General features: G+C 59.4%; 1 protein-coding gene across 1 annotated transcript in view; it reads right to left on the minus strand.

Moving 5' to 3' along the window:
• MGMT (O-6-methylguanine-DNA methyltransferase) overlaps positions 1-16,588 on the minus strand; it is a 221,362-nt gene that overhangs the window by 171,645 nt on the left and 33,129 nt on the right. Inside the window, exon 2 of the mRNA XM_066354983.1 lies at positions 1,169-1,308. Coding sequence (XP_066211080.1) covers positions 1,169-1,296 — 128 coding nt within the window. The 5' untranslated portion in view covers positions 1,297-1,308. The remainder of the gene's footprint in view (positions 1-1,168; positions 1,309-16,588) is intronic.

Raw genomic sequence — 16,588 nt, forward strand, 5'->3', positions numbered from 1 at the left:
GGCACACACCGGGCCGAGCGCTGTGACGGGGCCGAGCGCTGTGACGGGGCCGAGCTCTGTGACGGGGCCGAGCGCTGTGACGGGGCCGTGCTCTGTGACGGGGCCGAGCTCTGTGACGGGGCCGTGCTCTGTGACGGGGCCGAGCGCTGTGACGGGGCCGAGCTCTGTGACGGGGCCATGCTCTGTGACGGGGCCGAGCGCTGTGACGGGGCCGAGCTCTGTGACGGGGCCGAGCTCTGTGACGGGGCCGAGCTCTGTGACGGGGCCGAGCGCTGTGACGGGGCCGAGCGCTGTGACGGGGCCGAGCTCTGTGACGGGGCCGAGCTCTGTGACGGGGCCGAGCTCTGTGACGGGGCCGAGCGCTGTGACGGGGCCGAGCTCTGTGACGGGGCCGTGCTCTGTGACGGGGCCGAGCTCTGTGACGGGGCCGAGCTCTGTGACGGGGCCATGCTCTGTGACGGGGCCGAGCGCTGTGACGGGGCCGAGCTCTGTGACGGGGCCGAGCGCTGTGACGGGGCCGAGCTCTGTGACGGGGCCGAGCGCTGTGACGGGGCCGAGCGCTGTGACGGGGCCGAGCGCTGTGACGGGGCCATGCTCTGTGACGGGGCCGAGCGCTGTGACGGGGCCGAGCGCTGTGACGGGGCCGAGCGCTGTGACGGGGCCGAGCGCTGTGACGGGGCCGAGCTCTGTGACGGGGCCGAGCTCTGTGACGGGGCCGAGCGCTGTGACGGGGCCGAGCTCTGTGACGGGGCCGAGCTCTGTGACGGGGCCGAGCGCTGTGACGGGGCCGTGCTCTGTGACGGGGCCATGCTCTGTGACGGGGCCGAGCGCTGTGACGGGGCCGAGCTCTGTGACGGGGCCGAGCTCTGTGACGGGGCCGAGCTCTGTGACGGGGCCGAGCGCTGTGACGGGGCCGAGCTCTGTGACGGGGCCGAGCGCTGTGACGGGGCCGAGCGCTGTGACGGGGCCGAGCGCTGTGACGGGGCCGAGCGCTGTGACGGGGCCGAGCGCTGTGACGGGGCCGAGCTCTGTGACGGGGCCGAGCGCTGTGATGGTGCGCACGGCTGCGCGCTGCCCTGTGCTCTGGAAAACAGAAAACAAGCAGGAGCCGTACCCACTCCTGCGAGGGCTTTACGCCACCACCCAGAGGGGGTCGCGCAGGACTCACTCAGCGTCCGGGGTCTTCCCGCCCAGCAGCCGGATCCCGTGCAGACCCTGCCCGCAGCCGGAGATCTCGATCTGTCCCAGCGGGCTGGCCACCGTCCTGCAGGTCACGCCACAGCAGCGCCCGTCCATGCTCCCGCGTGCCTGAAGGAACAACGTCTGGGGTGAGTACAGCGCACAGGGAGGCTCGTCCCTCTGCGAGCACCGCAGACACCGGGACATTCTCCAAATGTTCTTCCCCCCGTTTTTGGGATTCGCTCATAGAATGTGTCACTTTCACAACACAGTGACGTCGAGGACAGAAAACGGCCATCCTTGCCAAGAGCGGAAGCCCGTAGCCCCCTCTCCTTCAACCCCTGGGCCCCCCCTCCTCTTCTGGTTATCACCCACCGGGGGCTGAAACGAAACCTCCTCTCGATAGCACCTGAAACAAAGCGACCCTCGCTCCAATAAAGCAACAAAACAATGACCCCACACGGTTCTCGTTAATGAAAACTGAAGACAAAATGTGCTATTTGGAATAAAGCATCTTTAAAAAGAGAGTATTACAAAATGAGTTACAGAAGCAGGGTCAGCCCTGCACTCGACCACGGCCCCTGCCTAAGGAGGCCAGAAGCGCACCAGTGGGAACAAGACACTGACTCTTCTGAAGCTTCAAACTGCACTCACACACATGTACCAATGCATAAAGTGATTCTACGACATATGCCCAGCGTGAGTTCTGATAGATGTGACTTCTGGTCAACATCACAAATGCTAAAAAGGAAGCATTCGACTCACTCATAGCAGTAAGAAGCCAGCGAGGGGTTCAGGCAAGCTGGTATTTTGTAAAAATCATCCAGAGGCAAGAAGTTGCTAGCTGGAAAGGGCTGTGGGGTGACTACCTGGACCAGACGGCTCCACCCCACCCAGGGCTCACCCCAGGACTCCTCTTCCCTGCCACCGGCCTCGGCTTTGCTGGGACCAGTCGCGCTCCTTGGCTACGCACTGACGCTGGCTGCCTTCACGTCCCCGTGGCAGAGGTGGCTGCTGTGACAGGGACGGCCTGGCCCTGAGACCCGGGTCATGTGGCTCCACAGGGAAGGCCACCCGAGCCCTGCACGGTCCGGGCACCACAGTCTTCCTGCCGCCCCCCAAGCCCAGCAGCCCAAGTCCTCGGACATCCCTCCTCCTCACCACGGCTGTCACTCCCTGGGCCCGGACACTGCTGTCCCCTCAGGCTGGGGAGCTCTCCCTGCCCACCCAGCCTACACCATAAGGCCTAGCGGTGCACCCCGCAGGGCCCGCCCACAGGAACCTTCCAGTGTGCCGCCCACCTGCTCCTAATACACACGCTAATTGCCAGTGGCCGCAGCAGACCGGTACATCACCCTCAGAGAGGCCAGGCAGCATCCCCCACACCACACAGTGGGTGAACAGTGCCCCCAGATCCCTTCCCAAGCCCCTGGGCTCCGGAGTAGCCCTGTCCAACCCCCACACATTCTGTGCAAACCGACGGGTCTGAACCGGTTCCTCTCTAGCGACCAGGGAGTGCACACGGGATTTCACGCAAACCTCAGCTGGGCACCCGACGTCTGAGATGCAGACGCATCCCACTCCCTGAGTGTCCCACCTTCCAGGGCACTGCGGCCTGTAGGAGAGAAACCAAACGTCTGAGAGGGTCCTCCCACCCCGTCCACTTCACCACTTCACCGGGTGGGTGCAGAGGTCCCACCCCCAGCCTGCCTCTGATTCTCTGAGCCGCCGTGGGGCTTTTCCCTGCAGGACGAATGACACCTGGCTCACAGGGCTGGCACAGGACCGGCCAGAATGTGTTTGAAGACCTGGCAGCTGGGGAGGACTTGGGCTGAGAGGTTTTCCAGCCACGGTCGACATTTTAACCACATGACATTGGCCTTCACCTTGTCACCCAGGGTGCTCTCTCTAGTCTCCTTTGCAAAATCTTACCCAACAGCATCAAAACCCGATCATTCTTCAAAAGCAGATGGCCACCCCTTCTCCCAGCCCCCTGGGGGCCTTCCCTCATTTCTTGGGGCCAGAATCAATAGCTGCCCCCCTACCCTGCACATCTGGGGACGTTTCCTGTCCTCCCGAGCCGCTCGCCAGCAGGTGCTGCAGCAGGAAGTCTGCTACCACGAGTCAGGATCCCAGGGAAGGCACACATACCACACGCACGTGCCGGACTGGACAACCAGTGCGTCCACCTCCCAGGCCAAGGGTCCGGCACTCCATTGTCCAAAGCATATTCCCTGAAGAGTGCGCAGAGGAAGGACCTTGGGGCCCAGCGAGCCGTCTGCACACGACACCCATCCTGGGAAGCTGAGCCTGCACGCGAGCACGCTGGGGCCCCCAGCAGTCTCGCAGCAACAACAGGTTAGGTTTGTTTACGGGCTTCACGAGTGCGTTCCCCAGGACCGTGCCCCCTCCCAGGTTTCTGCTTGGAAGCACTAGCGCCCGACAGGCCCGAGGCTGCTTCTCCGCGGATCCAGGCTCGGGAGACCTGGCTCAGGCCCTGGGTGTGGGGCACGACGAGCCACAAGCCCCCTCGGAGACAGCGCTCCTCACGGCAGGTGTCAGGAGCTGGGACCAGCTCGTTTAAGCACAAAAGCAATTGACTGAGAGGCTGCTCCCCAGCTCACAGAACTTCTGAGAAGCGGGCTCAGAAAACTGTCGGAACCGGGCTGGCCATGGTCCAGCCGTCGCCCACACCAAGCCTTAGGAAACATCTGTGGGGACAGCCACGGACTGTAGGCCTGCAGCTGCCGCTGTTGCCACCGTTGCCCCTGGAAACAGGATGTTGCAGCCACCGTCAATTCCCTGCTGCCCAGACTCCCTGTCACTTGTCTCTGATTCAAGGCCCAGGCAGGAGCTCAGAGCTGGCTCGGGGGCCAGGCCAGCACAGGAAGGAAGGTTGCCAGGAGAGAGGGGCTCTGCCACAGCAGCCCCCGAAGGAGGACAGGGACCCGGCGTGGCTGCAGAAGTTCGGACTGCCGCACGCCCAGCCGGGAGGAGTGAACATGCCGTGTCCACTCCCCTTCCCGGGCCTCAAGCTGCTCATTAATAAAGTAGGAAGAAGAACGCTGACCCTGCCAACCGCACCCAGCTGCTCCGCGGGCCCAGCGGGAGAACACAGGGAAAGCCTGAATGGGCCCGGCGGGCAGTCCTGCAGGGCGGGGACCCTCGTCCACCACAGAACACGTCCAGTCCTTACTCCCAGAACGGCCAGGGACACGGATCTGAGCATGCAGAGGAGGGACCAGAGCGGGTGAGGACCAGGCACAAGGACTCCTACCCCCTACCACTGGGCTCCAACGACAACATCCCACCCAGCCCCCCCCCCCCACCAGCTCCAATCCAGAGAAGGCCACGGGCCTGACCCCAACAAGTCAGCCAAGCAGGACAAGGCCCTGTGACACTTGCTCCGCGGTGACTCGACGCTATTCAGAGCCCTGCCCAGTCACCAAATCCAGGGCCAAGCATGCTCCCGGTGCCATCCTGGGGCACCAGGGGACCCCAGGCAGGACCAGCTGAACCTTGGAGGCCATCAGCCCAGAGCGCAGACGGGAGGGGCTGCCCGCCAGCCCTGGTGTGGCCTGAGTTGGAATGGCCGTCCCTAAACCAGACTGCGCCCGGCAGGCCAGCACCAGCATTTCTGAGCTGGACCACGGGACTCCAGAGCTTGGCCTGCTCACCACTGAGCCCGCCCTGCTGCCCCTGTGACCAGCCGCACACTCCCAGCAACACGACACTGTCCCCAGTCTGCGCTCACACCAGCCAGGCTGTCCTCACTACATTAAGGACCAGCTCCATGGACCCGCATGGCCACCAAAGCCACGGGTCCCCCTGAGCCAATCACAGAGCGAAGGTGGTTCCATCCATACCACGCCGAGGACTAGACACGGCACCAGTCCACAACTAGCGTAACCGGCCAGTTCCAAAGCAGCCTGTATCAGTTCTGACCACATCCAATCAGCGGGCCGCTTAGTTACATTACAGTGGAGGGGTGTCTCGCTTGACCTCCTTATTAGTTAAGAAGAATTAGAATCACACCTCCACTTCAGGTTCCTGGACTTGAGGACTCACTGGGACCCACAACCACGTCCTGGGACCCAGGGCCCCGCTCCACCCGGACACCACCTGGCTGGGATGGACCACCCCCAGCGCCCAGCAGCAGCAGCGTTGCTAGTTGAAGATAATGCCCCACCGCCCACCAATGGCTACTCTGCCAACAACAACAACAACAAAAAGAAAAAAAACAAAAAAAAAAAAAAAAGGAAAAGAAGGAAAAACAACAGTTTTTATTTAATTTTATTTAATTTCCTATCAACCCTGCCAGAAATGGACTCGGAGACTCCAGAGAAACCTATGCAGGAAGTTCTTCCCTATGGACAGCAGGAGGTCTGGCACCGTGTCCTTCCACAGGCAAGAGTAAGAATCAGCTGAGGGCGGCATCCTCACATCAAGCGGATAATGTGTCCCCAGGACGGGAGCGCTCGGCCATTTGGCATGGCGGGCAGTGTGCGCTGCCGGGGGGCCAGGCTGCACTGGCAGGTGTGTCTGTTCCACATGCCATGGAGCTGGCAGGCTGGCAGAGGGGTGGGGACGCCTGCAGACTAGCTGGGGGGTTGCAGACACCAGCAGGGACCCACAGAGGCTAGAAACCAGGCGGCAAGCGGAATGAGGTTCAACAGCAAACACTCTGGGGAGGGCGTCGCAACACAGGCTGGTGGGAGGCCCCACCTGGAAGGCCACCGGGCCAGACACACCCAGGGCTGGGCACGGGGCATGGGCACTGGGCACCAAGGAGCGACGGAGCCCTCAGCTGTGTGAGGACAGCAGCCCCTGCCTGACACCCCACACTGCGACACCCCCACATGCCACGGACCTACCCACCTCCCATGGGGCTCCAACAACAACATCCCACCCAGCCCCTCCCCCACCAGCTCCAATCCAGAGAAGGCCACGGGCCTGACCCCAACAAGTCAGCCAAGCAGGACAAGGCCCTGTGACACTTGCTCAGCGGCGACTCAACGCTATTCAGAGCCCTGCCCAGTCACCAAATCCAGGGCCAAGCACGCTCCCAGTGGCGTCGGGGGACCCACAGGGAGGCCATGCCAGGTCGAGAGGGCAGCTGCTTTGGGAGAGCAGGGCCACACTTTGAGGGAGATGGGAGCAGCTAAGAATTTTGGAGAAAACGACGTCTGCAGAGTCCTGAACGGCTATGAGGAGCTGCAGGTGCAGAGCAGATCCAGGCGCACACAGCAGCGAGCAGGGGCCCAGGGGCAGGCGAGGAGGCTGGGGCCCCAGAGAGGAGTGCCCAGAGGCAGGGCCAAGGGCCGTGACACAGCTGGGAGGCCCGTGCTCAGCCTGGCTCTGTCCCTGAGAGGCCCAGAGCTTTACACAAGGGACAGTCCCCCCGGTTTGCACTTTGGAAGGCCGAGTGACCGCTGTGAGCCACCAGCACTGTCCACTGCTAGACTTCTGTCTGTTGTGAGAGGAGTAGGCCCTGTGTGTCTGCGGAGGCCTCTCCGTCCATCTGGGGCGGCCTCACCGATGGGCAGCTGTGTGCTGGCACTCGGATCACAGCTGGACACTGCCTGTGCTCAGTCCATACTGGAGAAAGCGAGCTCATTCCACAAACTGTCCAATCCCACTGCGGGAGCTCCAGGATCAATGAGAGTGCAGCAGGGGGTCGGAGGGGCTGACGGCCTGAGCAGTCCAGGAAGGCTTCTTGGAGGAGGTACAGACATAGGAAAGCAAGTAGGCGTCTTCTGGGTGAGGGGGGGAGGGGAGGGGAGAGGAGACTGGCAGGTGGGTCAGGTGCTAAGACTCTGATGTTAGAGAGAGCGAGCGAGCGCCCGGGCATCTGGGGACCTGAGAGGGCAGCCAGAGCCCAGGAGGGAGACGACCCATGTCAGAGGAGCAGTGCGGCCATGCGGGGGACAGGATGGGCGAGGGGGCAGGCAGTGACACAACGCACCCAGAGCGTGCCCCTCCCAGGCAGTGACACAACGCACCCAGAGCGTGCCCCTCCCAGGCAGTGACACAACGCACCAGAGCGTCCCCCTCCCAGGCAGTGACACAACGCACCCAGAGCGTCCCCCTCCCAGGCAGTGACACAACGCACCCAGAGCGTCCCCCTCCCAGGCAGTGACACAACGCACCCAGAGCGTGCCCCTCCCAGGCAGTGAAAGGGTGCACTGTTTCCCGACCCTGATCCGTGAGAGGCGGGTTCGAGGTACGCAGAGGTTCTGGGGCTGATGGCACTGAGCCCACCAGCAGCACAGCGGGCTGCCTTCCAGGGCGGGGGAGGCGGAGAAACAGCTCATACCCAGCCGTAGGCTGCTCCTGAGCACAGGCTGGCGGCTGTGTGAGAGGGGGCTGAGCTGGAGACGGAGCCCCAGGCCTTTCTCCCTGAGGCCGCCCACCGGGACGCAGGGAGCCCCTGGGCAGAGGCCCCTGGGGCCGAGTCGAAGGAAAAGGGAGGAAAAAGTGCCAAACAAAGCACACCGGTCTGAGATTTGGAAAACCCAATGCTTAGGAGTTGTAGATTAGACCAGAAGGTTCCTGGACACCTGCCCGCTGCGGCGACAGACCTGCTCACACCGTGTGAGACTGTGTGTCACAAACCAACCCCCCCCCAGGCCTCAGGTTGAATGGCCCCTCAGTCCTGGCCCCCGTGCCTGGCTCTCACGGGGACTGCACGGGTAGGGGTTGGGACATGCAGGGACTCACCAGCTGCCCCGCCCCCACTCCCAGGAGCACCGACCAGTGGCCCGCAGCCTGGCCGCCCCAGAGCCCATGGCCCGCTCCCCGCCATGCTGTTCAGCAGCTGCCGAAAGCCACAGCACGGCGGAGGTAACTGGAGGCAGGAAACAATGCTTTCTCAGCCCATCAGGGACCTCTGGAAGAACGGGTGACTTCGTCTCACCTCCCTTCACTGTGAACCAACGTCCAAACCCAGCGGCAGGCGCCACAGGCTGTGTTCTCCCCTCCTTCCCTGCAGCTCTCCGGGCCGGCCCGCCGGTCTGACGTCCGTCCTTCTGGAACCCTCTCTGCAGCTCCACGCTTTCCCCTTTAACCACCTCCAGGATCAGCGTCCCGTGCGCGAGGACACCGGGGACAGGCTGGCAGGAGGAGCGGTCTGACCCACGGCAGTTCACACACGGGGTGCCCCCAGGCTGGGCTCCAGGTCTCCCCAGGCGTCCCTGCCGTGTGGACCACGGGGCTTCCCATCGGCTGCGTGCGTGAAGGGGGTGCAGCGGGCACCGGGAAGACCCACCCGGGAAAGGGACCTGCTGCCTGGTCACTGAGCCGCGACACCCACACAGCCGTTAGGAAATGAACACTGCTTTGGCAAACTCCCCACTGAACTCCACCCTTGTTATCGCAGGAACAAAAGAGAAGACCCTTAATGTCCCCAAGCCTATGAAGGGCGAAGCAGGTTCCACTGGGGAGGAACCCCCAATCCTGCATGCACGGGAGCGCACGGCCCTCCCCAGTGCAGGCAGCCAGATCTGCCCTCAGAATCTGGTCAATAAGCTGACACCCAAGCCCAAGACACCCCCAAACCTGCAACAGCCTCTGGTCTGAGCACCGGACTCAGTTATAACCAAGAACGATTCGCTTATCCTTTGCTATGGAGGGTAAAAATGAAAAGTAGCATTTCCTCTCATTTCTAATTATCCCTGTGTGCTGACATCAGAGATGAAAGGCACGAACCAGCAGAGGGCAGGAGCACCCGACTGGGCTGTCTGGCCGGGTGGTGCTCACCCACAGGGTGCTGTCCCCAGTCAGCCCGGACGCTGGGCAAGGCCCCCACCTGGACCCGGGCCCTGCACCACCTCGGCACACCCCGCAGAGCCCAGAGACGCTCCAGCACCTCAGGCACCAAACAGGTCCTGGGCTGTGCAGTGACAGTTTGTCACGCAGAAAGAAAGAGGGTAGTAGGCGGGGGCTTGCATGAAATGTCAGTTCTTAAAGCTGTTCTGTCTGGGGAAGCTTCAGCTTCAAGATGTCTTGGCAGAAAAAAAAAAAACAAAACCAAAATCCTCATCTTTGCAGGCCTCCACAGTTGGGCAAAGTTTAACCCACTTCTCAGAGAAGAAGTAACAGGTCAGGATGATCGGAAGACCGAGGGCCACACCAACTCTTCGTTAGTCCAAGCAGCTCAGGCCACGATTCTGCAACACGGGGAGGGGCCAGGCCCCCGGGCCTCTGAGGGAACAACACGTGCTTCTGGGAAGAGCCGCGCTGGTTGTGACAGGGAAACCCCACCATGCCCCTTCCGGACAGCGCAGCATGACTCCAAGTCACCCAAGCCACCCAGGAAGTGCCCCGCGCTATCCAAGTCTCCCTTGCCTGTGCACAACCAAGCCGTGAGAAAGTCACAGTTAATCAGGTTCCCGCCTGTGCACAGAGTGCATGTAAAAGCGTGTGCGTGCGTGTCACTGGCAGAATCAGCTGGGGTCGGTCACCAAACCCTGGTCAGCACTGATTCCTACGGCCCGGGTTCCATCAGGGGACCTGCTGGACCCTTGAAGAGCTCCTCCAGCAAACAGCCAGGAAGGGACACCCACACCTGGGACCAGGTCACCCTGCACATCCTGCCACCTGACGCAGGGAGGCGGCCGGGCACCGCGGACCCAGACGTGACCCGTCCTGTTCTCTCACTCCCTCCGCTGCACCCTCTGCCAGCACTTCCCTGGAGGCGCAGCACCAGCAGCACTCGGCTCCCAGGCCGAGAGAAGGGGCCCCTGAGCGCGAGCGACGGGCAGGGTGCATGGGGCCGGCCAAGTCCCGCTCACCACGGGGTCTCTGTGTATGTAGCCCACGGGCTCAGAATCGTTTGTCCCATTTTAAATGGTTGGAAGAAAGTCCAAATAAAAATATTTCTAGACCTGTGAAAATAGCATGAAATCTGAATTTCAGAGTCCGCAGGCAGTCTCCCTGGAGCGCAGCCCGGTGCGTCCTGCATCGCTGATGGCAGCTTCTGAGGGCAGTGGTGCCCATACCCTGTAGCCCAGAGCCAGAAATGCCTGCCCTCCGGCCCACGTCAGGAAGGCAGCGGGGTGCTGACCCGTGGTGCTCAGGGGGCCCTAAGGCTGCTCTGACCCCAACGGCGCACCCCCCCCCCATCTCTGGCACCACACAGGCACAGAGGCGTGGGGAACGGGGGACACTCTGCCGGCTTGGGAAAGGCCTGCCCGGCTGGCCCACAAGCTGGGCCGGGCACTGGCGCGGATTGCAGAATGAAGTCCTCCTCACCCCTAATGCAGAGTAAGTCTCACAGCGTTTCACCATGAAGGCTTCTCGGCGAGGGAGCGTGGCATGATTTATGACAGGATGTCCTACGTTCCAGACATGCTCCGGTGGCCGAGATGCCTGGGCCTTCACAGCACGAGGCTCTTGGAGGGACGGACGCCGTCCCCACAACAAGGCCGAGCTGCCGACGGAGCGCGCGCTGCCCCTGGATGGTTAATGTGAGGCAGGAAGTTTTATGTTCCAAATTAGTTACATTCTGCCCAGAACCTATCAGTGGCTTGATGACTTGAACATATAATTCTACACCTTTTACTCTTTAAACAATAATTCAATGTAATCCTGTGGCTGAAGCCAAGGTTTCCAGACCGAAAGTGCACTTCCCATTTGATTAAATACTAATAAACGCAGGAATAAAATACCACTCCTTTATCTTACAGAGAATTCTTCAAAACCATGTACTCTGAGAATTAATTGTTCCTCTGGAGAAGGGGACAGGTGCTTCCCCTCCAAGGCAGTTCAGTAGTCTCAGAGTCTTAATGAGAACAGTTAAAGCATAATTTATCATAGTCCAGGGCTTACAGAGAAATGACATCACCGTCCAGGTTCTTTGACTCTCAGTGACCAGCCAGCCGGAGGGGCCTCGGGTGGGGCGTCTGCACAGCCGGTGATGGGACAAACCGCACACAGATCTACTCCGTGGGCTACAGAGTAAGTACACTTACTCCTCCACGAGGCGGGCGAGTGTGTGGGACGCAGACTGGGAAACGCAGACGTGGTTCTGTCTGCCATCGCGGGTCTGGCACGGGAGAATGACAGCACGTTGTCCATACGTCCTCCTTAACCAGTCAACAGCGAGATGCGGCCAAAGGAGGATGTGCCAGTGCCTGGGGTCAGAGACTTGGAGTGTTCTCTGTGGCTGGAACTATGACACAGAGCCAGGGCGGGGACATGGACCCACTGCCATAGCACCCAGGCCAAGAGGCGGTGGCCGGGGCGTCACCTCCTGTGAGTGCGGGGACCTGGCCCTGGGCACCGCTGGGCCGTGAGGAAAGAGCGGTGCTCCCTCCAGTGGGAGGCTCGGGGCTGGAGGCCAAAGGGGAGTTGCGATCCAAATTAGCCAGGCAGCATGCCACAATCACAGGCCATCTCGTCATCCGAACAGGGTCCTTCTTCACTGCAGGTGACAAAGAAGCAACCCGTCACGCATGGCCCTTCCTCCTGCGATGCACTCTTGTCCTGTTGGAACCCTCTCTGCCCCTCTGCTCTGACGTTCAGTGCATGGCTGAGGAAGCAGCCTGGGCCACGTGTCCTCTGGTGAAAGGGTGCAGGCCCTGCCCCACCTGGAAGTCAGCACGGCTCTGAGCCCCCTTTACTACTCTGGGGCTGAGTTGCCCCCGGCTCCGTGTCCCCCAGCCACTGCAGGAGCCAGCAGCAGAGAGGGATGGATCCCAGCCCGTCTCTCTCTGGGGCTGTCAGCTGCTGGGGACAGAGTCAACGGCACCCCAGCAACAGAGAGGGCTCAGGAAATCCTGCGCCACACCCTTAACTGAGGGTAAGGCCCAGGGCAAGGCCAGTTCTGGAAACAGGGATTGGCTGACCATGTTAGAGAGAGGATGGCGGCATCAGATGGAACCAGGAGGAATCTTTGTGGTTTAAAGGAAAATTTAATGTTTAATATAGAAAAAAATCCCTTTTGCTGAAGTTGATTTGATTTGAGACACTTGTTATGTGCGTGAAGACTCCCATAAAACCCGCACTTGCACACAGAATCTATGTGCTCAATAAAAACAAAGATCAACTCCCGACCAATGTATCTGCCAATGACACACTGACTATTGTACAAATACTTTTTCCTTGAAAATGGGGATTATTGCAAAATCGTACATTAAGCTACGCCCAATCTTTGTTCAAATAATTGACTGATGTCATCATCTTCTCTATCTCGTGTGCTCCCACTTCCAGGAGGAAAACCTCTATAGCACATTTCACAACTAACGAAAATATAAAACTCTCAGACTGTTACTACAAAATTTAGCTGGTGCATTTTGTCTAAGTTACAGCAGAACGAATTCTTCAAACAACGTTCACAGAGGCACATCTCAGGGATCTATGATGCTCATTTCAAAGGTAACCTGAGTTAGAAGAAACACCCAGACTGTCACAGGATGAAAGAGCTTTGATAATTAACTCGTCCTTTAAACGCTAAGAACCTAAGTGATTAATGAGCAAGCATTAAGTCTCTTTCTAAGAGGTCTTTATTTTTTTCCTGTTAATTGAATTTATGGGGGTGACACTGGTGAAGAAAATTACGCACAATTCTAAAACACATCATATCTACACACTGCCATGTGTTCAGTAACCCGAGTCAAGTCTGTCCATCACCCCTTGTTCCCCCACCCCTCCTTTCACCTCCCCCCAACCTTCCACCCAACCGTCTCCCCTTGCAGTGACCACACTGCTGTCCGTGTCCATGAGTTCTTTATTTCCTCCTTCGCTCCAACCCTCCTCCCCCTCCCCCAAGCCCCCCCACAACCCCCACCTTCGCTCCAACCCTCCTCCCCCTCCCCCAAGCCCCCCCCACAACCCCCACCTTCGCTCCAACCCTCCTCCCCCTCCCCCAAGCCCCCCCCACAACCCCCACCTTTGCTCGAACCCTCCTCCCCCTCCCCCAAGCCCCCCCCACAACCCCCACCTTCGCTCCAACCCTCCTCCCCCTCCCCCAAGCCCCCCCACAACCCCCACCTTCGCTCCAACCCTCCTCCCCCTCCCCCAAGCCCCCCCCACAACCCCCACCTTTGCTCGAACCCTCCTCCCCCTCCCCCAAGCCCCCCCACAACCCCCACCTTTGCTCGAACCCTCCTCCCCCTCCCCCAAACCCCCCACAACCCCCACCTTTGCTCGAACCCTCCTCCCCCTCCCCCAAGCCCCCCCACAACCCCCACCTTCGCTCCAACCCTCCTCCCCCTCCCCCAAGCCCCCCCACAACCCCCACCTTTGCTCGAACCCTCCTCCCCCTCCCCCAAACCCCCCCACAACCCCCACAGCTGTCAGCCTGCTCTCTATGAGCCTGTCTCTATTTTTCTTGTTAGTTCATTTTGTTCATTAGATTCCACAGATGAGAGAGCTCACAGGGTCCTTCTCTTTCTCTGGCTTATTTCACTGAGCCTAATGCTCTAAACTGGTCTTTCAAAGGACACTGTCCCTTTCTCCGGCCCTTCAGGATGCCCATGGGGCTTAGAACACATGGACTATCACAAGGCACAGAGGCCGGCCGGACGACGTTCCGGAGCATCGTTCCAGAAGGCAGAGCACATTCGGGAGCCTATTCCGGACGTGCTGACGAGCTCCTGGCAAAACCCTGGGTCCTCGCCTTCCCCTGCGCCACGACGTCCTTCAGAGAGCCAGGGCGTTTTCTTCTTTCCCCCTATACTGAACAGAAAGCCCGGAATGGTTTCTAGAATTGCTTCTGTGGTCCCCGTGGGTCTGAAGAAGACCCCCCCCCCCCCCCGCTGATGCAGCTCCCTCGCTCACAGGGACGGCACTGTGCCCCTCAGGCCCCCTGCCCAGGAAGGGCTTCGAAGGGGCCGGTCCAGGAGACTCAGGAAGAGCCAGGTCGAGCCAGTGAACGGGTGCGTTAGACACAACATCCCGTATGTTCCTTTGTTTAAAGTCATCAAATATACTTCCTTGTGTTGTGGTCAAGTACACATAATATGTCATTTGATAAGTGTACAGATCAGTATCATCAAACACACTCAAATGTTGTGTGACCATCACCACCACCTCTTCCCACCACTGTCTCCACCCCCAACAGACACCCTGTCCCACTAAACACGAACCCTCCTCCCACCCTGGCAACTGCCGTTCCAATTCCTGTCTCCTGGAAATGGACACTCGAGGAGCTGCGTGTAAGTGGACTCATCTAGTATTTGTCCTTTTGTGACTGGCTTGTCTCACTCAGCATAGTGTCTATACAAGGTCTACCGATGGCGTAGTGTGTATCAGGATGTCCTGCCTTTAAAGAATGAAATGTAGCCTGACCAGGCGGTGGTGCAGTGGATAGAGCATTGGACTGGGATGCGGAGGAGCCAGGTTCGAGACCCCGAGGTCACCAGCTTGAGCGCCAGCTCATCTGGTTTGAGCAAAGCTCACCAGCTTGGACCCATGGTCTCTGGCTTGAGCAAGGGGTTACTCGGTCTGCTGTAGCCCCACGGTCAAGGCACATATGAGAAAGCAATCAATGAATAACTAAGGAGCCACAATAAAGAAATGATGCTTCTCACCCTCCTCGCCACGTGTTATAACAATGACCAAATATACTTCTTACTCAGGACTCTGAGCGGGACAGACTATAACTCAACAATTGTTTTACTGCATTACTAATCCATAACTCAATCTAATAACAGGACTAGTTTCCCAACAACCCCTGCACCTCCTGCCGCCGGGCTCTCTGCGCTCTCTCTCTCTCGAGCCCTTGCAGGAGCTGTGACGCACGCACATCGCTCTCTCCCAAGACGAGCATTCTGAAGCTCAAAGATGTAAAAATGACTTTTCCAGAGCTCTGTGGTGGGCAGCAGGACGGGCTTGTTTGCCTCCAAAGCATTGATCATGCACTGGGGTGAGATTGGTTTTAATACAAGTTTATTAACCTTGGATTAAATGAACATGTAACAGAAAAAAGAAAATGAACATATCAAACTTGTTTTCCCTGGAATTCCTTCGTACCAGGCTAATGCAGGGGCTGCGGTTAGAACTCAGTGGATCCACAGAACACGGTACGTAAGCATTGCTACAGGCAGCCCAGAGCTTGGGGGACCGGGAGGGCTGAGTGCAGGGGGGCAATCCGGCCAGCGCCGCCACAGCTGTGCCCCCTCTGTAGGCGCAGGAGGGCAGGACTGGGCCTCGCTTCCTTCTGCCTTCCCCGAGTCCCTGGCACCTGATTCTGCAGAACAGACACTCAGTATATCGATTTCGCTGCCCTTTCTCGCCAGTTAGACACCCAGGACGGAGCGTGCTTTAAATCCTTGACCTGGGAAGACAATAGCTAGACTCATCCCCAAAGAGGGGAGAGGAGGGGAGGAGGGAGGGGATGGGAGGGGAGGGAAACCGTGGGGAGGAATGCAGCCCTGAGAGCTCCCTCACCGGGCAGCCCGAGTGGCCCTGGGACTGGGCAGCAGTGGGCCGGCCCAGAGGTGCTGGAGCTGTGGGCAATTCTAGAACTGTATCAATAAAGCTGTGTCCAGTCCCATCTTGGGGGCTCTGAGTCTCTCCATTAACCACCTAGGAGACCTACAAGCCTGCATATAAGCTAAGAATCCTGATCCCCAATTAGCTCTGTCTCACTCGAAGACACTGACAGCAGGTGAGCATGGTTTTGTTAAACAAACAGCAAAGTCAATCTGGACCCTGTCACGGCTCCAACCGTGAAGAAGCTCGCTGCTTCACTGCTGGCTTACTTTGAGCCATTTTACAGAAGATGTGAGCCCTATTTGGTACACCAGCTTTATGTGTTCCCCTGCCCTGCTCTCCTGTTCTGGGACGAGACATCCTCTCATCTTTTTCTCACACAGTTTGCATTTTCAGGAGCGTGCACCTTTCTGTAACCCTCCTAAAACTGTTCCTTGGCACACAGCTGACACAGACCAATAAAGTTACTAAGCTAACCGAATAACCAGCAGGGCTGTGATTTACGGCAGCGAGTCCACCATCAGCCCTATTTCCACGCGCCCAGCGTCTCGCCCACCCTCGCACATCGACCCCCACCTGCCCCACGCTACGTGGCACCACCAGGGACTCCCTCCGCAAAAATGTTTCTCCAGGTGGACCTTGGGCGCCGCTACCACAGCAAGATTCTGCATCCCCTCAGCGCCACCACGGCTGTACTGCACCCCATTGCCAGGGCCGCCCCACGCCTGGCCGAGGGCACTGGGGAGGCGCCCCACCCCTGCAGCCAGCACTGCCGAGAGGGGCAGCCGGGACAGGGACTGAATCGTATGACACTGTCCAGCGTTTCACCAGCCCTCACCCTTCCATTCTGGGGTCCTCCCCGAGACCCAGGGTTTCCTACAAAACCACATTGTTGACAAGTTCATTATCTTTGAGCCTCTCCGACATATCCAATCCATCTTCTCCAAGGAATCGTTGTTGTGGTGTATAACAT

Source organism: Saccopteryx leptura, chromosome 13, assembly GCF_036850995.1.
Source record: "Saccopteryx leptura isolate mSacLep1 chromosome 13, mSacLep1_pri_phased_curated, whole genome shotgun sequence".
Classification (NCBI taxonomy): domain Eukaryota; kingdom Metazoa; phylum Chordata; class Mammalia; order Chiroptera; family Emballonuridae; genus Saccopteryx; species Saccopteryx leptura.